Below are 25,180 nucleotides of genomic sequence, written 5' to 3'. Positions count from 1 at the left end.
CTCATCAGAGGGTGTCCTCTCCGTATAGACAGTCACCTCTTATTACCTCATACTCTTGCCTCAGACAAACACAGGTTGGTCAACACAAGCTAAAAATACACTTTCCTTTCATAAGCAACCGTGTGAAAGAAGCTTAAAACATGATTTGGAAGAACCAGATCGTCTTCCTAGCTCCTGTGTCTTAATCCCTGGCTGACCTAGGGCCGGTGCATTTTCGTTTCAGGACATCAGTCATCCCATCTGTGCAATGGGAATAAGCTCCTAGGAGACCTAAAAAAGCAGAGGGCTTGGCAGCACTTTGCAAAGTGGTGATGCAAACATGATTTCCATCTGCCAGTCCGCAAGCCACAGGGCACACCTCCCCATCCTCACTTTCACTTCCGGAAGACGCACACTCCCAGACTGGCATGCGGGCAGGCCTCCAGCAGCCCAGGGAGCAGGTATGTTTTCATTGGCTCCACCCACTGACTTGAATTCTTTTTCTCCTCCTCCAGGGACTTTCCTGACTTCCTTCTGTAGATGAAGGAAGGAGCACATGAGCACACTGTATATAAATATGCTTGGGAAAGCTTTCTTCTTCTCCTTCTCTTTTTTTTTTTTTCTTAAACCAAACTTGGTTTCTGTTGTAGGCGGTGCATTCCCTAGTAGGGTGGGGTGGGGCCAAGTGTGTTGTGGAAAGGGGAGGGGGGGGGCGGGCAAGGGGAGGAGTAGGCAGTGATTAATTCATCCACTGCGAGAGCTGGGCTTCTATTTAATGGGGGGTCTCTCGGCCCAGAAGGAGTTGGAGGCAACTCTAGGAGCAGCAGGAGCATGGCAGAGAGCCTGACACTGGGCTTCAGGGAAACGGCCAGCGTGGAAATGCTGCCGGAGGATGGCGGCTGCAGGCCCAAGGCCAGGGCTGGGCTGGCGTCCAGGAGGAGCAGTGCACACTGGCCTCTGACCTGCTGCCTGCTGTCGATCCCCATCCTGGCCGCACTCACCACCTACCTGCTCGTCGGCCAGCTCCGGGCCCAAGGAGAGGCCTGTGAGCTCCGGGTAAGTGAGACTTCTCAGTGACCTGGGGGTCCGCAGACCTCCAGAGGCCACCTGGCCACTACTGCAGCTCTGGACAGAGCTCCGGGATCCATCACAGTGCTTGCTTCCACATGCAGAGGAGAGGTAGAATGTGAGGGGTGGAGAAGTCCAAACTGGTTTTTACTCTTAACATTGCCAGGGTATGAATTGTGCCTTTGGATGTTTATTTTGGAAAGAACTTCAAGCCACATATTTAGATACTTATAATGTACTGATAATTTGGGGGTATTCCTTTTCTTTAAAAAAAAGCTAAATTATGGGGGGAGGAAGTGCAAAACTAATACATAGTTGTCGAAAAAAGAAAATACAGATAAAGGGAAAAAGATAATTATCATTACCCATAATGCATGAAGGTGACTATAATTAACATTTTGGGGTACTTTTCAATAAGATAGGTTTATTTTGAGTCTCCTAATATATTGTGATTTTATTGTTACTAAATTCACAGCAGCATGATGACATAGATGGTTGTATTGTATTGCTGTATATGTATGTGTTATAATTTATTTAATCAACCCCCTTTCTTGGGTTTGGAAATATTCTTTATCAAAGCTCAAAAGAGAACCTCCTACCTGATTATTTATCTCTCCGGTCTTGGTCGGGGTGGGGTGTCAGGGAGCTTAGTCAAAGAATATTGGGTCTAGGAAAACAGTGATGCAATGGTTGGAGAGTGCTGACAGGTGATGGGGGAAAACAGTTCCAGACTAGGAACTCCAAAAACCTCAGAGCCTGAAGAATGTGTCATTCAAGCAATACCCTTTTTAAAAAAACTCTCCTGCATAATCTGTGATAAGTTATTTAACTTCAGTCCAAAGTATTACATTTCAGAGGGGAAAACAGGTTCTTCAGTTAGTTTAACTGGAAACCTGTTCTCTAAGCACTGCTGGTACTTGAAAGCAGAGACATGCTGAACCAGTCGTGGTGAGTGTGTAACTCTCACCACCCATCAGGGTCAGCAGAGATTAGGACCCTGAGACTGACACCGGCTGAGATTCGGACACCAGCATCCATGGCCACGTGCCACCACCATTCAGGAAATGTAGAAACAGGCAGACAACCAGAATTGCTGCTCATAATTACAGGAGAACAGGAGGGCATGCGGGTCTGGGCTGTGACCCTAGACCACTGTGGGGCTGGTTCCTACAAAGTCAAACAGTAGAGTCCAGTCAACATTCTGGACTCTGTCCCTCTTTAGCCAGAAAGAGTCGGGTGCTCTTGAATGAGGCACTGAGTGCTTTCCAACCTGAGCTCTCCTTGGTTCTGATGGAAAACCCTGTCTCTGCCCAGGGGGTGTTGATCTAAAAGTCCATTGGGTTGGATGCTGTGGTCCCTCAGGGGGCAGTGATGTATCCAGTCGGGAAGAGAGTCCAGGCACAAGCTGGCACTAGACAGGAAGCCCTGTGAGTGAAGGAACCACGTGCCTGCCCTGTTGTAGGCACTCAAGAGATGCAGAAGTTAATATTCCATTCTGTCATTGCTAAATCAATCTCCCTGGAGAGTGAACATGCGGGGACTTTTGGAGCTGTGGTTTGGTCAGGTTATACAAGTTCTTGGTCAGAAGAAAGAGAAAGGGAAATGAGGTTAAGGCTGGGGAGCATGCAGGAATTGGAGTCCTGGAAAGAAACACCAGCCCTATTTAAAGAAGAGACTTAAATACGAATGTTTAAAGAATTTAAAAGAGGTTCAAAGAAAGGTCAGTTTGCTAAAATGCAGATGGATTAATGGGAACCACAGGGCTGGCAGCATCCTGGTGCTACCAACGGTATAGAGTTGGTCACCGCCTCTTGACCCGAAGAGGCAAACAGAGGGAGGCGCTTTAAAAGAACCCAAGGAGACCTAACTTGTAGGAGAGGGCCTGCCTGGAGGGGCAGCAGAGAGGCAACAGAAAGCGGGCAAGGGAAACTCTGACCAGTGTCTGGTCCCAGCCTCTCACCCCATTGGGCAGAACTCAGCTGGAAGCTGGATTCAAAAGAGCCAGGGAGGCAGCCTGCCAGGAGGGAAGACTCGCCAGGCACAGGACAGAGAGTGGACCCAGAGAGGCTAGCAGACAATAACTAGCTCAGAGGGGATGGAAGACAGTGGGATTCAAGAAGGAAAATCAATTTACCAGTACAGCTTGGGTAGACATCACAATGAAATGTCAGGGTTCTTAGCCGCCCGACTTTGAAGCCCAGCTCAGGAGCTTCCGGTTGTGTGCATAAGTATGAGGCTTCTGTGTGTGTGTGTTTGCCTGTTCCTCTTTCTAACAAAAAGGATTCTAGTATCTGTGCTCTGACAGCACTAATAAAGCACGTGCAGGTGCCGTTTACATGCTGGAAATGTGGGGAGAGCCGCAGGAACGCGTTCAGAGGACTTGCCGGCACCGGCTGTCACACGGGGTCCATCCAAACTTCCTGTAATTGGAGTGACAGCTGTGGTAGCTGATTGGCTTTCTCCAGAGAGCAAGCCAACTTCTAATTTCTCTATGATAGAAGGTAGTCTTGCAACTCGGAGCAAGGTGCCCACCTGAATTAGGTACCTACCTTTGCACTGTAACTGGGAGGTGGGGGTATTATCTTTCCTGATGTTCACATTTCAGAGAGATGTTCCCAGGTCCAGGGAGAGGGTGGCAAGAAGAGACCTATGTGGTCTTTGAAAGAGTTTCTATACATTCCAAAGCAGAGAGAAACCACTTATGAGTTTTCTAACATAAATGTTCAAGGAAAGAGGAAGGGAAAGAAATTTCTCTTATTTTGAACAAAGCTTCTTATTTTTCATTTGCACTTGTCCTTATGACGTAGATGCCACAGTTAGTAAGACCTAGATCCACATCTCAAACCCAGATCTGTCTCCCTCAGAGCCTGAAACATTCCACAAGCCCTGCAGATACAAAGCCCCGCTGTGATCTGCCTGTGGGGACTGCCCAGAGGCACCTAGGGGCAAATCGCCACCTTCCCCATCCTCCCTTCCATGGGCTTCCCCTCTGTGTCCCCGTCCTCGCCTCCTCCTCCTCTTCACCACCCCCACCCAGCCCCACAACCACCATCTGCCGACAGCCTGCAGTGAGATCCACAGGATCTGAGCTTGTTCACGGAATGATTTTTCAGGCCCAGGCAAATCAATGCTAACACAAGAAAAATTAAGAGAGGAGGGTCACCCAGACCTTCCAATATATTCATGGGCCTGAAGAGCTGGCTGAGCAGCAGAGGATAAGCTGATGATAACACGTTAAAGACAATATTGAAGATATGCTATGAGCTCCCATCTCACACATGTAGCGTGAGCTCACAAATGTGATCCCACTGGACGTTCATCCCTACCTAGAGAGGCAGTGAGAGGGGGAACAGAGGCATTTGGCAGACGGGGAACTTGGAGCGAGAGCTCAGCGGAGCACCCAAGGTCGCAGAGTAGGGGGTTGGAGCGAAGCCTCAGAGTTGACAAATCCAGGGTGCCTTGGTTTCTTTGTTACCTCCCCTCCTCCACCGCCCCATCCACAATCAAGCTTTCAGCCAACAAAAGCACATTTGCCCCTTTGCATGGATGAGAGAGGGGATCACCCTCGTGTACTGGGGAGTTGTGGAGCATAGGGAATAGAACTCTGCAAAATGAGAGATCCTGTAAAGAGGGGCCTGATCCTGACTCTCCCCATGGGAGCCGCAGTGATTCTTGGGAACCTCTTCACTGCACTGTGTACTGGCCCCACCACGGTGGCTTCATCTTTCACCCCTCACCCTTCTTCCCTGCCTCTGGCTCCTCAGCCCCTCTGGCTCCCCGAGGTCCCCTCAGGGCTCCAGTGCTCTTGCGTGCCAGGTCCTCACCTGGCCTCTTCCCCCTGTGAGGGTTGCACTGAGAGACCTCCTCATTCCACCCATGGAACAACCGTAGGAGGCCAGCATCCCTGAGGATCTTTTCTAATCTACCTCAGAAGAGAGCTGAGGCTTGAGAAGAGGAGGCTCAAAGGGGCTTGAAAGGAAGAGAGTGAGCAACACGCAGAAGCTCCCCAAGTTTCCGTTTTCCCATCATACCCACCCCACAGAAGAGCCCTGAGGATGCTAAGGAAACTTCGTAAAGCCCCTCGAAAGTACTTGGCAATCTAGGCACTGCTGGGTGTCTGTCCCTTCCTTTCCCTTAGTAGCAGGGCTCTTCAGAGATTTATAGAAATTAAAAGATGGCAATGCCCTTAGTTCAAGGGTCAACAGCTATGATCCATGGGCCAAATCTCAGCCAGTGTGTGTGGTGGAAACACAGCCACACCCATTCGCTTACACAGTGAACATGTTCACACTGGACACATTACACACTGGACATTTTCATACAAACAGTAAAGTATTTGTGACAGGCCCTGTGGTCCACGGAGTTAATATTTACTACATGGCCCTTCCCAGGAAGTGTTTGCTGACCTTTGATCTAGTAGAATGTCCTCGTTTTACAGTTCAGGAAGCCAAGAATCAGAGGAGCGAAGGAAAAGTCCAGGGTCACAGAGCAGGTCAGGGGCAGGCCTAGAGCTAGATCCTACGTCTGTGTTTGCTTGGCCCCACGCTACCAGAAAACAGGACCAGTTCCTTTCTTGCTGGGTCCCTAGGCTAGACTTTGGAAAAGCAACAGCGACTTGTGTGTAGTCTTCCAGGTTTTTCTTAGCAGCAACAAAAACGGTCACCAGCACTGTTAAAAAAAGAAAATACTTTAAACGGGACTCTTCCTTCAGGAAATGTGTTAGGAAAGATTCAATGTGACATATTATCCAGTAAGTTGCAGAGAAGAAATAAAAATTAGATTTGAGAAGGTTGGGCTAGTTGCCTTTAGATGAAGCGATCATAAATATAGCATCAATTAAATATATCATGGTCCTTTCATGCAATGGGAAACTAAAAATGAAGCATCTCGTATGAACGGGTGGGACTTTCTGGAAGATGTATGTTAGGTGAAAAAAACCAAAGTACATAACAGCATATAGAATGCGAAATACTTCATTTTCTGAAAAAACAATGTATATTAATATATATGGATGTGTCTATAAATGCATAGACTATCTCAAGGAAGACGATTAAATAGACTGATAACTCTGTTAGTATCCAAGTAGGGAAACTGGGGAGGCTGGGTAACAAAGGAAATAGGGAGATATTCTTGAACCCATAACATTTTGGACAAAATATATTTGTTACCTATACAGAAAAAAAAAAAAAAAAGAAAAATAGACACAGTGAAGCATTTGAGACTCTTGAAGCATGCTACATAGATTTGCATTGTGGAAAAACCGTGAGTCAAAAATTCAAACCCAATTTGAATTCTGGCTTAGCCACTTCTTAGCCATGTTACCTAATCTTCCTGGGCCTCAGCTTTTTAATGTATGAAATAGGGATAATTAGAAATAAAACACTTAAAGTATCTGGCAGGGTGTGGAGTATTAGCAGTTGTAGGAGCTAGGCTCCGGGAACTTCCCTGCTCATGGAAATTACGTCACAAGAGGACGATTTCCGCAGCCTTCCTGGAATCTGCCATCAGCAGTCCAGAGAGCAGGTTCTGGCACTGGAAGGTTTTTCTTGGTCTCTGATATTTGTGAGCTGTCTTCATACCTCCTTCTCCACCCTGGTCTTGCCCCCTTCACCCACACTCCAGTGCATCTTTTCCCAGCTGCTCTTGAACATGGCTCAGGCATTCTTTTGGCCTTTAGTGGTGGTCTACATTTCTGACTCAGGCCCACAGGTACCTGGAGTCTAGGCCTTCATCTTCCCTCCAGCACAGAGTCTGCATTCCAGGCATAGCTGAATGCACCGCACTGGCTCAGCCCGAACCCAGCACAGATCCACAGGTCAGGCACTCAGTGCTGTGTGATGAATAGTCAGGAATGCCACGGGAGGCATGGCTTCCCAGGGCTGCACCACCGTCAGTTTCAGTCCTTTCCTCCAGGTCCTACCTCTAGAATCATCTGCATGTACTCTCCTCACCTCTCCTCCGTCCCCTCCAATCTCAGTTCCAGCCTTTCCTGAAAATCCCTGCAAGGCTCCTGGTTCTTATTCCCTGCACCCCTCTTTCTCCTACACATGGCCCCTGAGACATCCTGGTTTTGCTCCAGATCAGCGGGACCCAACAGTGATGCCAGCTCAGGCTTCAACATGGTACACACTACAGGGAGAGCCATGGCCCTTCCAGGCCACAACTGTGACCTTATTATAATCTGTGGGCTTCCCTGGAGACTCAACGGCAAAGAACCCGCCTGCAATGTGGGAGACCTGGGTTCAATCCCTGGGCTGGGAAGATCCCATGGAGGAGGGCATGGCAATCCACTCCAGTATTCTTGTCTGGAGAATCCCCATGGACAGAGGTACCTGGTGGGTACCTTGGGTCACAAAGAGTTGGACATGACTGAGCGACTAAGCACATTATAATTTATTATATACCAGACTCCATTCTAAGCTTTTTCATATTCAGAGTTTTGAGACAAGCACATGAGGTCACGCCTATAAAGTTCTTAATGTGGGATCCGGCATGTCACACGTGCAGTGAATGCTTACTGTTGATGCTTAGTGCATCATCTCAGTTAATCCTTGAAATCACACAATGAAGAAAGTACTGCTATTATCTCTGTTTTAGAGAAGATGAATCTGAGGCTTAGAAAGTCTAAACCATACACAGAGCGATATTGGGATCAGAACCCCTGTGCATGTTCGTTCCTCTTAACCGTGAGGCTAGTCTGCCTTTGAGTATAAAGCCAACAAATTATTCACTTTCTGGGGGTAGTCAGAGAGGATTTAAAAATGATACCCTAGAAAATGCCTTTCACATAATAAGTGCTCAAAAATGCGACTTCCCTTTCTCCTCCGGAGACACCAGGCAGTCCCTAGCACACAGAAGGCACTCATAAGTGTTTCCTGGATGGACAGGAGAATGGAAGAATGCACAAGGTACCTGACCTCCCTAAGCCTTAAACTCCCCATCTATAAAACAGAGAGAGTAACACATTTTCTTCATGGCATTGCATTGAGAATTCTGCACGATGTCCAGAAAGCTATTGCCATATGATAGATGCTCCACAGACATCATTTCTCTGCTGAGGCCACCTTTAAGTGCTTTATTTCACTGAAGCTGTTCCCTCTGTTGGATGTAAGGATTAAGCCCCTTTGCTTGTCTAGAGGAAACACAGTTGAGAGAAGTGCTTTTTGTAAATTGCAGAACCCTGAGCACTCAGTGGCTGCCTCTGCTGTAGCCTCAAGGAGTCTGGGCACAACTGGAGAAGCCCAGCCCACTCCCAAGGTCAAACCAGAGGCAAAGTGCAGAGAATCCAGAGGAGGTGAGGGTGCACTGCAGAAATGAAAGGAAGGGAGGGCAACTGAGCAGGTATATGAATTGCACACTTCCGCTGGAGCTCCTGGCTACTGACTCCATGATCCATCCATTCCCTCTTTAAAATAAACACACATCACTCAAGGCCAGCGTCCTCTTCTAACAGAGCAGAGGCAGCCCAGCGGCAGCAGCACCGTGCCTCTCAGAGGTCATCCCCCAGCCTGGTGTCCTTAACAAGGCCCTGCAGCTGAAAGCAGCAACAAGTATGGGCTTTGAATGGGTGAGGCTATATCCCAATCCTTCAACTCCTGTAGACTCAGCAAGGGCAGGAGTCTAGAAGCAAACTGTGGACTAAGGAGGCCTCCTGTTGGGAGGAGAGAGCCATCCAGAGGGTCAAAGGGATCCAAATGTGCCACTCATCATAAAGAGACCCAAGGGTGGCTTCTGTTTACCACTGCAGCGGTGGGGATGAAGGGAAGGTATGTGGAACTGTTGTAGCCACACGTGCTGGGAAACAAACTCACTCAGAAGGACAATGCAGACAATAGAGTGCAGTTTATTACACCGGCAGGCCCAAGGCAGTCTCCTCTTAGCCAAGGACCCCGGCCAGTTTTTGTGAAAACCTTATATAGCCTAAGTGTACATGCCCAAACCCACCTCCCCAAATTCCCTGAAACTAGTCTGAACAAAGGAAAAAGAAAGATACAATCAAAGTTAACCCATGATTCATATGCCTTAAGCCTGAGTACTGGAGTGGGTTGCTGTTGCCTTCTCCAGATAGTTAACAGTGGACAATTATCAATAGGCTTGTGGTCATATCCCAATAAGCATAATAGAATGCATGATTCTATTCAGTTGCACAGATAATTAGGGTATTCTTTTAGGCGATGGAGAGCCCTGGGGCTCTTCCTTGCCGAGGGCCTGGTTTTCCAGTTGGTGTGTCGTTTCCATAGATACTGGGCATATAGCTCAAAGTCCATTAGTCCGGCCCAAGATGGAGTCCTGCTTTCAAGATAGAGCCTGTTCTGTTTCCTCCTTCAGAACCAACAACACATACCATAAGGATTGACTGAGCCCAAACAAAGAAGGAAAATGAATCGGCTTCCTACTCTATGCACATGGTCTTTCTTAGCCATCACAACAGTCTTGGGAGGAAAGAATCAGTTTGCTTTTACTGATGAGACTGTCTCATTGAGGTTATCATGTTTATGTGCTTAGTCATGTCCAACTCTCTGCAACCCTATGGACTGTAGCCCATCAGGCTCCTCTGTCTATGGGATTCTCCAGGCAAGAATACTGGGATGGGTTGCCAGTTCCTCCTCCATGGGATCTTCCTGATTCAGTGACTGAACCTGCGTCTCCTTCAACTCCTGCACTGCAGGTGGACTCTTTACCACTGTAACCACTAGGAAATAATACAGCTGAGATTTCCACCTTTTGTTGGGCTGCAAACACCACATTCTTTGCCTTGCACCACTTGGAGTGTTCCATGTAAAGCTCCATCCAGCACACCTTGGAGGAGGATGAAATGAAATGGCCTTGGCATCAAACATTTCCTGGTTGGGTATATCCTTGTGCAAGTACCAACAGGAAATTGCAAAAGGAAAAGGCAAGGCAACAAGCACCTGTGTATTTCTCCTCGAAGTGCTGGGAGAATGTTATGGGTCATAAAGCATTTATGCCTTTGCAACTGTGGTATTTATGTGGTATTTATTTATTTATGTGGTATTTATGGTATTTCCCATAGTACAGACTATGGGAAAAAGGATAAGTGGGTCATTAGTTAAAACATGCTCAAGGGATTTTTCTGGAGAAATGCCAATAAGAGAATCTCAAAGACCATATCACTTCAGGCTCATCCACCATGTAGTCAGCTAATGTTTATAGGGCTCCTGACATGTACCAGTCTGTACTTGGTCTAAAGGTTCAGATCCCTCCCTCTCTTTGCCTTTGACTTATAAAGACGATAAACAGGTGACAACCTCTCCTGAGGGCAACTGGAGTACTAGATGAGGCAAGCACAAAAGCACTAATAGTACCTGGCACCAAGGAGCCCTCAACTAGATTGCAGTCTCCTCCTTCCCTCCATCCTTCCTTTTTCCTTGTTGGACGTATTACAGAATTTCCAAAATGTCTGAAGTAATAGGTCATGGTTAGTTTGAGTTGCTGCTGCTGCTAAGTCACTTCAGTCATGTCCGACTTTGTGCCAACCTATGAACTGCAGCCTGCCAGGTTCCTCTGTCCATGGGGTTTTCCAGGCAAGAATACTGGAGTGGGTTGCCATTTCCTTCTCCAGGGGATCTTCCCAACCCAGGGACTGAACCCGGGACTCTCATGTCTTACCTGCTTCGGCAGGCAGGTTCTTTACCAGTCTCCAGGGGATCTTCCCGACCCAGGGGTTGAACCCGGGTCTCTCATGTCTCACCTGCTTCGGCAGGCAGGTTCTTTACCAGTCGGTTTCCCAGGTGGTGCAGTGGTAAACAGTCTGCCTGCCAATGCAGGTAAGACAAGAGACGCTGGTTCAATCTGTGGGTTGGGAAGATCCCCTGGAGGAGGGGCATGGCAATCCACTCCAGTATTCTTGGCTGGAAAACCCCATGGACAGAGGAGCCTGGCAGGCTACGGTCCACGGAATCGCAAAGAGTGGACCATGACTGAGCACACACACGCTATAGAATCTATTTGCACCATCCCCTCAAAAAAAAAAAAAAAAGCAATAAGGGGAAAAAAAAAATCAAATGCAAGTGAAAATTCCCTGATCTAAAAGAAATATCTTCCCTGCTGACTCAAATGGTAAAGAATCTTCGTGCAATGCAGGAGACCCAGGATCAATCCCTGGGTTGGGAAGATCCCCTGGAGGAAAAAATGGCAACTGACTCTAGTATTCTTTCCTGGAAAATTCCATAGACAGAGGAGCCTGATGGGCTATGGTCCACGGGTTCCCAGAGAATCGCAAGTGACTGAGCAACTAACACTTTCACTTCTACCTTTATTAACTAACTTCATAAGAACTAAAGGGGAAAAAGCATGAGTTTGCTTTGCTTGGGCTAATAAATACCAAAGTAGCAAGCGTCCTACTCTCCCATCAACATATATGCTGGTGTGCAGACACATTTGCATTTTCTGATTCTGATCCTGGGCAGCTTTCAACAAATATTTCTAGAGCTGTGACTATGCTCCAAGCAGAGCCTGATGAAAACAACCTTTAAGGCCTCTGTACTAAACGATTATGTCTATCCACTTCTGCCTAATCATTTTTTTTTTTTTTAAACAAAATCTCAAAACTTTGCATGTATTTAGAATACGTGCAAAGTTTTGGATTTCTAAGTTGTAAAATTCTGGCTAAAGTCACTGAAACTGAATCTTACTCCATCTTCTGCTCTCTCTTCTGTCTGTCATTCTGGTGCCTGAGCATCAATTGGACAATCCAGTGGGGGAGCCAGGCACTGTCTTGAGGTGCTAGGAATGTGGGGGTGAGCAAGCCAGACCAAGTCTTGCTAGAGAGAGAAAAGCAATAAGCCCACAAATAAGCAACAACACTTGAGGGAGTGATAAATGCTCTTAGGGGGGAATAAAAGTTGGATCCTTATTCTCAGCCAGTGATTTGAGAAGGCATTTAATGGGAAATAGATAACGTATATTTCTCAGGGGTGCTCTTGGATTCCGTATCTATTCAGATTTGTGAGCTAATGTTGCAGTAACCAGCATTTCTCAGGAGCCATCATCTCCTTGGTACCCCAGAATAACCAAAAGTGATAAAGAGGTGTCAGGGTTGGAAGACAGTAAGCCACTTACTGACATTTTTTCTAAGCAACCACCTTGAGAGCAACAGGCATTGAGCCAGGACACATGCGTAAACCTTGCCTTGAAAACTTTCTGTTTCATCCTCTCAAATCTCCTGTTTATTCATTCTTGCTTCTCATCACAGTCATCTTCCTTCCTTGATAGAGTGATTATTAAGAGAAAAAGTGGACTTTCCTGGTGTTACTGTGCCTAAGAATCCTCCTGCCAATGCCAGGGACATGAGTTCAATCCCTGATGCAGGAAGACTCCACATGTCATGGAGCAACTGGGTTCACGGGCCACAACCACTGAGCATGCGCTCTAGAGCCCATGCGTTGCAGCGACTGAGCCTGCGTGCCCTAGAGCCTGTGCTCCTCAGCAAGAGAGGCCACCACAATGAGAAGCCCACGCAGCACGACACAGAGAAGCCCCCGCCTTCCACAACTAGAGAAAGCCTGCGTGCAGCAACGAAGACTCAGTACAACCAAAAATAAAAATAGATAAATCATTTTTTAAAGAAAGAGAGAGAAATCGCAATGGAAGGCTTTAGATGCTGTTCTTGGAAAGAGAGTCCCAGCTGACCTTCTTCTTGGAGACTCTTGGAATGCTTTGTTCTTCAAACCTGCCAACTGGCAGGCACTGTCACAGCCTCCAGATGTTTCGTAGCATACTGGGTGGGCCACTTCAAACCCACACACATCCACCCATATATGAAAATAAAATGTGTGCCCAAGTTACAGACATCCAGCAGAGCAAACAGGGAAATGTGTTCATTCCCAAATTCTTGCTAAAGACAATCGAACTCTGAGCCACGAGAAATGCTCCAGACTCTTAGCTGAAAGTCTGCTTAGACAAAAATAAGCAGGATGTTCACAAAGATCTCTCAGCGAAGAACTAAATGAAGTAGAAGGCCAACCGGGGAAGGTACCATTTCCTACACCAGGGGATGCACCCAGGCTACCCAGTTCTCTCTGAAAATTCACCTTCAGTTTTCTACCTTGCCAAAGGAGCAAGTCCTTTATCAGCTGTGTCAATAACAAGTAAGGAAACAGGCTGCAGAGTGAGCTCATTTCTAGGCTGCTTCGCTACCTACCAAGCTCATCCAAGTTATCCATGCTGGATAAGTCATCATGTTGATTGGGCTTAAGTGTTCAAAGATGACTGCTCATGGCGCTATGCTAAAAGCATATAATGTGTTCATTTGGCAGCGGAAATCCCAGTTTCCCAACTGCTCCTGTGCTCTGTTGAGCCTCTTGACTCTTGCACAAGCTTCTGGCCTTGTCTAAAATGGTCATTATCTTTATTACATGGCTAATACCTGTACGACTCAGTGCAAGGGTAATCCCCCCTGATTCCCCTACTTCTGGGCCAAGTTCCTGTTTTCTGGACTCTGTGTTTCCCCAACTGCCACAGTGCATGGAACCTCTAGCACTTATCCATCCACCTCAGCACATGAGGAACTTGCCCGGGATTAGAAGGAATAATGGCTGAGGACTTAGGATTCTGGAGTCAGTTGGCCTGGGCTAAAGCCCTGCTCCTCCACTTACCAGGTATAAGACACTGGGCAAGTTTCTTAGTGTCCCTAGGCCTAGTTTTCAATATGAGGATATAAAGAGCATCCACTGCAGAGACTCACTGCCAGGATGAAGGAGGTAACGCATATGAAGGGCTTAGCACAGCACAGTGCCGCTACTCAGGGAATAAATAAGGCTACATTTACTGCCTTTTTCAGGTCTCTTGAATCATTCACTTAGTTGCCTCTAATGACTGGAGTAGAGAGAACTTGCTGCTTCTCTTGCTCAGTCGCTTCAGTTGTGTCCAACTCTTTGTGACCCCGGGGACTGTAGCCCACCAGGCTCCTCTGTCCATGAGATTCTCCAGGCAAGAATAGTGGAGTGGGTTTCCATGCCCTCCTCCAGGGGATCTTCCTGACCCAGGGATCAAACCTTTGTCTCATGTGTCTCCTGCACTGCTGGCGGATTCTTTACTGCTGAGCCACCACGGAAGCCAAAGAAGACGTGGAAAGGGATAAATAGTGGATAACAAGGCTGGGATGGCAGCTGGGACTTTAATTCCAACATAAGCATTTAGCACTGTGTCTGAAAGGTTATAGGGGGCACCAAAGGTTTAGGAACAGAGTTGTGTCTCAAAGTGATGCTTTAGAGAAAGCCCTTTGAAGGCAGCTTAAGAGATGGGTTAAAGAAAAGGAGGAACCAGGTGGAGGAAGACCTGTTAGGAGGCTGTGGGAAGGATCCAGGAGAGCAGTGTGCTGAAACCTGGAGTGGAGGCATGAATGACAAAATTTTCAAAATAAAAATACTACTTGGCTTTGTGGAAGAAGAAAGCAGCAAGCAAACGTCAGGCTTGGTAACTGAAGAGAAGCAGTAGTGGCGCCATCCACAGAACTCGCAAGTGGAGAAAAGGGTGCTGGGAAAGCGAGAAAGCCACTAGACAATTTGGGCGGGCGGCTTCTAGTAGAAGTTGGGTAACGTGTCTTGGGAGTAACACAAGCCTGGTGGTCTGGGCTCTAACAAGATCACTGTTATCACAGAACTGCTCAGACCTAGACCCACCAACAACCCAGTTACATCCATAAGACCACATATGCACATGCAGAGAATCCATACATACAACATGTGTAGACACACAGATGCAAAAACACATTGACTTACACCCTCTCCCACTGATAAAACTGCCTTCTCTCTTACTCACACAGTTTCTCGTTCACAAGCACACACACACACATACACACATGAATTTTAAAATGTAAAATTAACCAAGTGTTCATGGTGACACTATGATCAGTGGTCACGTGGACTATGTAGTTACAAGAACCAAATCAGAAGACTCAGAGTTGAGTCAAATTACAGCAGAGAAGACAACATTGGATAATGTAAGACAGTGATCTTATTCCTAAACTAAGAACTTAGTTTTGCTCCTGAGTTCGTATGCAAGTCTTATGAGTGGTGGTTCTTCATTTCCTAGGCCTTCTCCACACTGACTCATACATTTTCTTCATCTCTGACCCAGGAGTTATCTGTTGCTGGGGATGTTATTATTCCCATTTTTCAAATGAAAATGCCAAAGCTTGGAGTGGAAGTATCTTGCTCAAGATTATACTGTTAATAAATGGTGGAAACAGGACTCAAATCCAGTCTGTCTACCCCCCAAAGCAGTTATTCTTTAACTACCCTTTGGTATCTGAAATGGCTCACAAACTAGGGTTGCAAGAATGAAAAAGTCTTCATATAGTACAAAGCAATAAGGCAGAATTGTGGAGGGTGATGATGAGAAAGTACAGTCATTTCTTTTTCAGTCTCATTTTTTGCAACAGTTCCAATTTTTAAATTGTGCTGAAGAAAAGAAAATAAAGCAAGTGTGGCTATTTGTTCAAATAACAGAAGCAACGATAAGATGTCAGAGTGCCCTAGAATGGAGCAGGAAAAGCTCTGAGGACAAAATGTTAAAGCTGAGCTTCAGAGACAAGCCTAGGAGAGAGAAAGGTCACTGGGGAGCTGGAAGAGGAAAGGAGAGAGCTTGGGTGCGAGACTGCCGTCAACCCATATTCTCACGCCCATCTCCCTTCTCTCTGAGGACCAAGGCTGCGTAGCAGCAGCATCTTAACTGTGCTCATGATATAAGCAGTGGGTCAAAAGGACCACAGATGACCTGAACCATGTCTTTCTTTCCCAACAGACTCCAAAAGAGCAGGAGATTGGACCTTCGCATCAGCGAGCTTGTAAGTGTGTTCATATTTTATGCCATTTCTTGTGGGGTGCAAGAACGTTTCTTGCGGTTCTGATATGTGGGAAGTTCAGATGTAGACTGAGAGGCAAAGTGAGGCTCCTCCTCAGTCACTAGGAAGGCAGAATGGTGCCATGGCCAAGTGTATGGCCTGTGGAGTTGACAGTCTTTAAACAAATAATTTCACCTTCCTCGGTCTCAGTTTACTCACCTATAAAAATGGTGATAATGGTACCAACCTCCCAAGGTTAGTGTGGATTAACTTCTGGAAAGGTATTTTTGCAATACCTAGCACACCAAATGTATGCAACAATTCTTCTTTTTATCATCAATAACATCTTTATTACTACAGTTAGAACACAGTTATCCAATATCATCATCTCTGAGAACTGACAGGGAAACAGAGGTCAGAGAGGGAAGGGGATTTGCCACGGTCACATAGCCACAGAGCAGTGCCCAGCTAGTTCTGTTAGCACATTCAGATGGCTCAGAGGATACAGCTGAAGGGACAACGAAGAAGGCCAATCAGCTCCCACAGAACAGACAGAAGCAAAGGGAAGGCAAGATGAGCCTTGCTGAACCCAACCACGTGCCGGAGTCACTTTGAGCACTCATCACCCATGGCAGGAACTGATGTGCCCACCTTAGGTATGAGAAAACAGAGTTTCAGGTTGAATGACTTGGCGAAAGTCATGGGGTCAAGGTTCACTTGTGTTCAAGATTATTTCTTCTGAGGCTGCCCTGCCCCTGGGGGAAAAAAAACCAAAAACCCTGAAGCAAGCTGGAGGAGAGGAATGCTTCTCTCCGGTTGCAGGCACCATGCAACTCCCCAAACGCCATCTTCACTCCAGTCACCCTCCCATTCATACAAGCATTTTTCTCCTTTCCTTACAGACGCACCTCCTGGAGCTGACAGGGAGAAGCCAAGGGCACACCTGACAGGTAATTCTTCTGAGTGTGTTTTTGAAGAGGCTAAGGGCCATGGACCTGAGGCTTCTTTCAGTGCTTGCCAAAACTCAAGTGTGTAGCTTTAAAATGGAAACCACACCCCTTGGTAAAAAGACTCCTCTCAGTCAAGGGTTTTCAGATTTCTTCTTCCCTTGAAGGGTCCAAAGCCCCTTTGTTTCTTGGGCATTTTCTTTCAGATTCTATCAGCTCTCCTCCTTCTCTATCATTTCTCCCTTCATTCTCACACTTGCTCATTCAGAAATGACTTTTCTCAGATGCAGAGAGTCACATAATTACAAATCTAGTCAAAGATGAATGTTCACCTGAGTTGCCAATTTACTGAGTCCATCTGTGCTCTATTCAAGATGAATTTATTGGACATTTACACTCAGCTAGGTATTTCTAAAGAATTTTCATTGATGTAAAAGATTAAGAGCAATCTCTTAGCATCACCAATTAGTCAGATTCCCAAGTTTAGTGTTGACATTCCTGACACCTTGTGTCTGGAGTCACACATACTTCTAAGACTCCAGAGACGAGAGCAAGACAGTGCAGAAGGATGTGTTAAAAACCCACTGAAATACTAGAGCGTTAAAAGAAGCATATTCTTCTGACCTATAACAAAGTCTGCAACTCACAAAGGGATATCCCTGTGGCCCATATTTGCCTTAATGTTTGACCAAGTGGGAACTGTGGTGAGTCCTAAGTGAGGATGAGGGCCAGGGAGATGTCAGTTGCTATCACTCACCACTTACCTATGAAAATGGGAGATAATGAACAGGCTTGGCAGGAAAATCCTAGACACCAAGTATGGAGATGCCACTCCTTTTCCTATTGAATGGGGGGAATGGAAATTGGGACAGGAATCTATCCCAGGTTTACTGAGCTTTTAATATGTCTCAAGCACCACTGTTTTCCCTGGTGGCTCAGGTGGTAACAAAGCTGCCTGCAATGCAGGAGACCTGGGTTCGATCCCTGGGTCATGAAGATTCCCTGGAGAAGTGAATGGCAACCCACTCTTAATATTCTTGCATGGAGAATTCCATGAACAGAGGAGCCGGGCAAGCAACAGTCCATGGGGTCTCAGAGAGTCAGACACAGCTAAGTGAGTAACACTTTGAAACACTAAACACTATGGTAGACATTTTACATTCACAATCTCTTTCAACCTGTGTATCAGCCCAATAAGATGGGGAAACTGAGGCTCAGACAACTAAGTTCACTTTCCCAAGTCACAGGATGAGGAACAGTTGAGATTTGAGACTGACTCCAACTATTTCCACTACAACATACTTGCTACTCAAAGTCCTGCTTGCTGCTGTGTTGACCTAGCTAACTGCATACCAATTTAACAGAACTGACTTTGTCTAGAAAATACATGCTTTTGCTTCTAATCATCTGAAATTAAGTTTTGGGGTTTGTTTTTTGTTTTTGTTTTTTTCTAATTTTTGACTGCACTCGGCACACGGGATCTTAATTCACTGACCAGGAATGGAACCCGTGTCCCCTGAAGTGGAAACGTGGTGTCTTAACCACTGGACTGCCAGGGATGTTCCAGGAGATGACTTTTTTAAATCTACTGCATCACCCACAAAGAGGGAGTAGAGACTATCAGAGGTCACTGGTAAAAATGGTTTTTACAGATTTTGCAGAGAAACAACAGAGCTGTCAGGGGCCACTCAGTGCAGGGATGAGGAAAGACCACACACATTCTAAACGTGTGTCATAATCGCAGAAGAAGTCACAACATAGTCAGCAAAGGGAAAGACACTTCAGAAAATCCGGGAACCAGGTTTTGGTCACTTACCAGGTGAGAAGTTTGCTGAACACTTCTTTAAATATAACCTATCCCCAAACTGTGGCCAACAGTACATAATGGTTATTGCTATGAATTTCAAAAGCAGTTGTAGGAAATTAAAATGTGTTTTTCTTTTTTCTGAAAAGTACCAGTTTTATTGCAGGTTATCTTATTCAAAATCAATGGTTTGAATCAATGGTTTGATTCAATTTTTTTCTGCTATAGACAAAAGCTCATAAAAAGCATTCATTCATATATTCTATATAATGTATGTGAAAATGAAAATGTTAGTTGCTCAGTTGTGTTCAACTCTTTGCAAGCCCATGGACTGTAGCCCGCCAGGCTCTTCTGTCCATAGGATTCTCCAGGCAAGAAAGCTGTAGTGGGTAGCCAGTCCCTTCTCCAGGGCATCCTCCCGACCCAGGGATCAAACCCAGGTCTTCTGAATTGCAGGCAGATACTTTACTGTCTGAGCCACCATTTTAAATAATGCAAACATAAAAACATATAAAGTATATATAACATGAAAAAGGTTTATTTTTTAATGTCAAAATGAAAGATGTTAGCTTATTTGGGGAAAGAGAATAAATATATATAGAAGTAACACTGTATCCAGCCATCATGATGAAAATGTCCACGTCTCATTCATCTGCTCTTTAGAACAAGACCTTTGTCTCCAGTTCACAGACAGGAGACTGAGTTTCAGACAGAAGAGCCTCCATGTTATAGAGTCAGGATTAGAACAGGGCCTGGGTGGTCCAGAGTCCCCGTCTCCTTTCACTCCTCAAGTCTGTGGTATTTTGGCTTACATTTTGTCCCTTTTGATGTGGGAGAAGCACTGCAAAATCTTCTGGATCTCTGGCGTTCTGCATGCTAATTTTTTATTAATTACTGCCTGTGTTTCATGTGGCTTTGGAATAGGCATTGGAAGGAAGTGATAGGGAACATGACTCTCTCTGACATCTCTCTCAGTAGCACAGCATTTCCGAAACCAAAAGGCTAGTAAAAGTGAATGTAGTTTAGAGGACGTTCCTAACATACATCATCTCTTAATCCTTTCCACTGGTATTATCTCCTTTTCTTTTTACGTTTGTTTTTTTTTTAATGTTGTTCTTTTTTTGTTGTTTTTTAAGGAAAAGTACAGCAAAAAACAAATCCTCTTTAATACTTTATGCAAAAGGATTATTGCAAAGTGGAGAGGTAGGAAAGGGAAGAGGCTTGCAAACAGAAGGATCTCAGACCATAAAGTCTGCAAGTTTCTCAAGAGATAGGCTGAAGGGTTTTGCTTTTATAGAAGGGAGTACATACAGCTAAAAAGAACCATGTATGGGGAAGTGGGATGGAAGTTTGGCTTGATCAGCTCAGTGAATGCTTTATCCTGAGGCCAGCATATTTTCAGGAGGCTGGCTCAGGTTTAGGATCAGGTTGAGGGTGGACAGAATTTCAGGTGCCTGGAGCAAGGAGAGTAGGAGATTTTTTTTAACCTTCTTTGGTTTCTAAGATCAGAGGGCTCAGAAAAAATTCAAATTTATCAAACAGGAAAATTCAAGTCCAGAGAGGCCAAGTGATTTGCTTGAGGTCCCCTGCCTAAGATGCTACTCTCTGAACAGAAGTCTATGTCCATTCACACATCCTCTACTCATTCCTTCTCAAGGAGACTGTTAGCGTTGGTTTTATCCAATCTCTTTACTCTTTGAAAATAATGTAAGATTTTTCTAAGCAAATTCCTTAGGTTCTGACACAAGCAATGAAACTATCCTCTTGTCTTTGCAGTTGTGAGACAGACTCCCATGCAGCCCTTGAAAAATCAGTTCCCAGCTCTACACTGGGAACATGAACTCGGCTTAGCCTTCACCAAGAACCGGATGAATTACACCAACAAATTCCTGGTGATCCCAGAGTCGGGAGACTACTTTGTTTACTCCCAGGTGACATTCCGAGGGACCACATCCGAGTGTGGTGAAATCAGCCAAGGGAGGCGGCCAAACAAGCCAGACTCCATCATCGTGGTCATCACCAAGGTAACAGACAGCTACCCCGAACCAACCCAGCTCCTAATGGGGACCAAGTCAGTGTGCGAAATAGGCAGCAACTGGTTCCAACCCATCTACCTAGGGGCCATGTTCTCCTTGAATGAAGGGGACAAGCTGATGGTGAATGTCAGCGATATCTCTTTGGTAGATTACACAAAAGAAGATAAAACCTTCTTCGGAGCCTTCTTGCTTTAGTGGTAAGACAGATGTCATTGTATGGAGGTCCTCTGCTTCTTAGGTCCTAATTTTCCTCACTTGTAATTATAACCAGGAGGCTTTGTCGGAGGATAGAGACGGCAGTTAAGAAATTTAGGGGCCAAAAGTTCATACTTTATGTACCTGACTGATGAGAATACTAATCAGAAAAAGGCAGAAGAGAGCAGACCTATTATCAGAACTGCTTGGAAGAGTGGTGAGTTTCTAAACATTAAAACACTGATCACCAAATGAATGGAACATTTCCATGCCTGGCTCCTATGCATTTGTCAAGAAGAGGGCCTAGGTACTGTTCAATTTTATTATGCAGCATTTGCTTCAGTTTAGGAAACTTAAAAACAAAATTCAAAGCCCCAGAAATAGTCCAAACACTTCAGACGCAAAATCCTGCATCAGTTCCCCCAAACACATACTTCAATGCCTTACCAGAAAAAAAAAAGAAAAAAGAACTGATATTTCTTATAAATGTTCTTCAAGAAAAGGAATTAATTTTCATGCCATCTATGCCCAATGAGAAAAACTACCTTTCTATTTCTTATGTACACATGCATCAAAACAAGCAACTGTGAGTTCCACATGCATATTGAAAACACAACAGCACCTGCTCAGCACAGTGTTCTTGAGCACCTTTTGTGTGTGTGCTAAACCAAAACACACTATGAAGAATGAGACAGACTCTACCCAAATGTATATGAATACCTGGCTCCTGGTCAAATGCCGCTCAACGTATTTCAAGGTCTAATTCCAACTCCTAACAAGTATCACTGGATACTGTTAAACAGAAGATTTCTGGAGCTCTCCTCACTATGTTAGACAACCAGCTGATTAGGCCACTCAAGAAACTTGAAGACAAGAGTTCTAGAAAACAGACCAACCATATAACAAAGTTGATTGATCCCAAGAGATGATGGACTTATTCCCTGGAGGGAAAATGCCAATCACCAAATCTGGAGATGTTAACTGAGATCTGCTTTGAGGTTTGACTCACTTTATGTGCAGAGTGTTATATGGGTACTTTGAAAATATTCAAAGGGATTTAAATGTGGAATTGGCTCATCAGCCCAGCCAAGGCGTCTTTCCTGAAGAAGAGGCAGAACACTCTCCTGTGCTTCTATGAGTTCATATCCTCTATGATCCTCAAATCTGTATGATTTTCCTGCAACCATATGTCAAAGGTTGGAGGGACATTCTTGTTCTCTTAGCCTCTGTTGATTTGTCTGTAAAGGAGGAATCCATCAATTTGTTTCCCAGGATCAAATGCGCTCATAGGGATGAAACATGTTAGCTTTGAGCATTCTGTGAAGCCCGCGAGTGTGTCAGTGTGACTTGGGGAGTGGTCTCCAGCACCTTGGCCTTTGTTATAGATATCCCCTATTGTGGGAGACCTCACAGATGGGTCTGAAAGCAAGCCTGGCAACGACATCACTCTTTCCTGGGCTTCCCTGGTGGCTAAGCTGATGAAGAATCCGCCTGCAATGCAGGAGATCTGGGTTCAATGCCTGGTTGGTAAGGTCCCTTGGAGAAGGGAACGGCTACCCACTCTGGTGTTCTGGCCTGGAGAATTCCATGGACTATTCCACAGGGTCACAAAGAGTCGGACATGACTGAGCAGCTTTCACTTCACCTCACTCTTACTCGTTACCGCAGAGGCAGAGACGTGTGTGATGGGGTTCCTGAACACAATGACTAGTGGAGCAGTACTTGACCAACACTTGTTGAGCTATAAGTAAATAAAAATTAATTTCTTAGTTGGGAGGTTAAGGCTCTGAAGCCCTCAGTTTCTACCAACAGTCAGCAAAGGGCTCAGCACGAGCAAAGAGCAGGGCGTGGTCCCTTCCACCTGGTTCAAAAGTGTCTTTACAAGGGAAGTAAAGCTTGCATCCTGAAAGGAGGTGGGCGGGCAGCAGAGGGCCTGGGGAAAGGGCACCTCAGTCAGAGGAATTACCCTTTACTTAAAGCAGAAAGGAAAGGTTTCTCAGTAACTACAAAACCAGCTTGATAAGAGAATGTTCCCTCCACCAACTCCTAGAAGAATAGTTATTTGCAATTCAGGAATGTTTTTATCAATGACTCCAGCCTGGCTCTAGGTCAGAACTAACCCTGTTAAGGAAATAAAATGCTCTGTCTGCATCTGCATGTGAGCACCAAGCATCTTGGGATGTGGAAAAGGATTTTCACAGAGGTGCCCAGAGTGGCCTGCTCACTTTGCCCTCCTCTGAAAAGAACCCCTTAGCAAGGGCCTTCAAATCTTCCCTCTGTTCCATAGGGAATCTGGTGAATTTGGAAGTTTATCCAAAAAATAGGAATTTCCTACTCTCCTAAAAGACTTGAGGCTTTGGAAAAATCCCCACCACATATTTGTTTTGCTCTTGATTACTGAAGATTGTATTTTGCTCAAGTTTTCATTGCTGAAATGAAATGTTAACTTCTCTGTTAATGCTGAATTTGTTAAATCCTCTTTGATATTCCTTTTATTGCTTAAGTAGGCCAAACATTGCTAGTGGGACTCAAGTCAGAACTTCTGTTTCCTTGGCATTATTTCCATGACAAAAATTAGTACACTAGTTGTGAAAATGAAGTGAGGGAATGCTTTTTAAGGAGTAAATAGAGTGCATTCAAAGATTTAGAAGGGGAAAAGGAACATGCTCACATGCTTTGGAAAATAGTTAATTTAGGGAGAAAATGTTTTACTGGTTCTAAGTCTATGAGAAGGCTGAACTCAAATCAATTCCACAAACATTTACTGAGTACCTACTTGCCCTGGGGATACAAAGAAAAATTATTTTCTCTTCTGATGTGTTCATTCTAACTGCTTAGCGCCCCCACTGTCTGTAGATCTTTTAATTTATTTTGGTTGTATTAACTAATTAATTTGCTAGCTTTAGGCATGTGGGTATTTTCTCATTATGAAAATGGGTGCCATTTGATGAAGGATAATCATTAACAAAATGACTTGTGCTTACCCTAAGTGGTTTTTTAAACAGCTATTCAAGGACAGTTCTCTATAAATAAAAGGGGAGAAAACAAAGATACTTTCTGTGGTAAAATCCACTAGCTAAGCCACATATACAAAAAGGTTTTTATTATCTCCTGGACTAGAGAAGATAATCCATCAACACCAATGATACTATTGTAACTTTGGGGATAACTCAGATGTTTTGAAAAGCCTGTGTTTCTCAGCCAGTACAGGAACCATGATCAAAATGCATGAGGTCACTAGCATTTTGACGTGGTTTGGTCTATTTGGCCCAACAAAATTGCTTAAGCTACTACACTTCCTAAATTGTTTGGCTAAGGTACAGTAGGACATGAAAAGGTACACTTTCACATCCTGAAAAGCGTCTGGTTCAGTTCAATAACAGGGCATGCCAGAGCCCTGGGCTCCATTTCAATCAAAGCTACACAACCCCAGAGGAAATGCCACCCCCCTGATTGTCAGTAACCCCTCTGGATTGTAAAAGTTCAACTAGCTCACTGCACAAGGCATGTCTTGTTGCCAAGTTTCTCTTGCAAGGTATTTTCCCAAGTCCTTTCCCAGTCGTATTTTCATGATTGTGACATTGGGGATTAATTCTTTAGGTCAGGACTGTTTATACGCTGCACCTTGCCAAACACATGCAGAAGTCACTTTCCTCAAGATTTCTTGCTCTCCCAGGACCCAGAGCCCGGAAGGATTCTGCCATTTTTAGAAGAAATTTTTTAAAGGATGCACCACTATCCTGGATATTAAGAGCAATTGCATCCTGCTGGCAGCTGGGCCTGGGAAGAATTCAGTGAACTATTAACCCCTGAATGCTTTTGCTCCAACAGTGAGAGAATGAGGGTCAGAACAGTCACATCTATGCCCTGCCCCACTCTGACAACCATATTTACAACTTTCCAAGCTCTGATACACATTTGCCGCCTGCCATCTCTCCTTCCATCATCCCATTTTAAGAAAAAAGTACCATACCAGCCCATTCAGAACTTTTTCAGGACCACACAATGAGCTAATGGCAGATCTGGAGCTGGGATACTAGCTTCCTGAATCATAATCCTAGGCTCACCAATTACCCTCTGCTCTTATTAAATAGTACTCCTCTTAATAACTGGAGGAGAAATTAGAGGAAGACGTGAGAAATATCAAGTATCAACGGGGTGATGTAGAAAGGGGAAGAGATTTTTCTTATTTCCCTAGAAGAAAGAACTAAGGCTAAGAAGTTGAAGTTACAGGGTCACCATTTCTGCCTTGATATCCAAATGAACTTTCTATCCCTGAAGAGAATGTTCCCAGATAGTGAATATTTAGTCCCAGAAGATATTCAAGTAAAGGACTCATCTTAAG

General features: G+C 45.1%; 1 protein-coding gene and 1 long non-coding RNA gene across 2 annotated transcripts in view; one reads left to right on the top strand and one right to left on the bottom strand.

Moving 5' to 3' along the window:
• The first annotated feature begins 810 nt into the window (after nucleotides 1–810).
• On the top strand, nucleotides 811–21,279 carry TNFSF15 (TNF superfamily member 15). Its single transcript, NM_001205782.1, has 4 exons — nucleotides 811–1,035; nucleotides 15,814–15,856; nucleotides 16,756–16,803; nucleotides 20,381–21,279. Exons 1-4 carry the CDS (start codon nucleotides 811–813, stop codon nucleotides 20,833–20,835), a joined length of 771 nt encoding a protein of 256 aa, NP_001192711.1. The 3' UTR covers nucleotides 20,836–21,279.
• LOC132346013 (uncharacterized) overlaps nucleotides 1,004–25,180 on the bottom strand; it is a 91,400-nt gene continuing 67,223 nt past the window's right edge. Inside the window, exons 2-3 of the long non-coding RNA XR_009495692.1 lie at nucleotides 5,454–5,715; nucleotides 1,004–3,717 (exon numbers count right to left, since the gene is read on the bottom strand). This is a non-coding gene — a long non-coding RNA (uncharacterized lncRNA). The remainder of the gene's footprint in view (nucleotides 3,718–5,453; nucleotides 5,716–25,180) is intronic.

Source organism: Bos taurus, chromosome 8, assembly GCF_002263795.3.
Source record: "Bos taurus isolate L1 Dominette 01449 registration number 42190680 breed Hereford chromosome 8, ARS-UCD2.0, whole genome shotgun sequence".
NCBI classification, from domain to species: domain Eukaryota; kingdom Metazoa; phylum Chordata; class Mammalia; order Artiodactyla; family Bovidae; genus Bos; species Bos taurus.
This window is presented reverse-complemented; position numbering and strand designations above follow the sequence as displayed.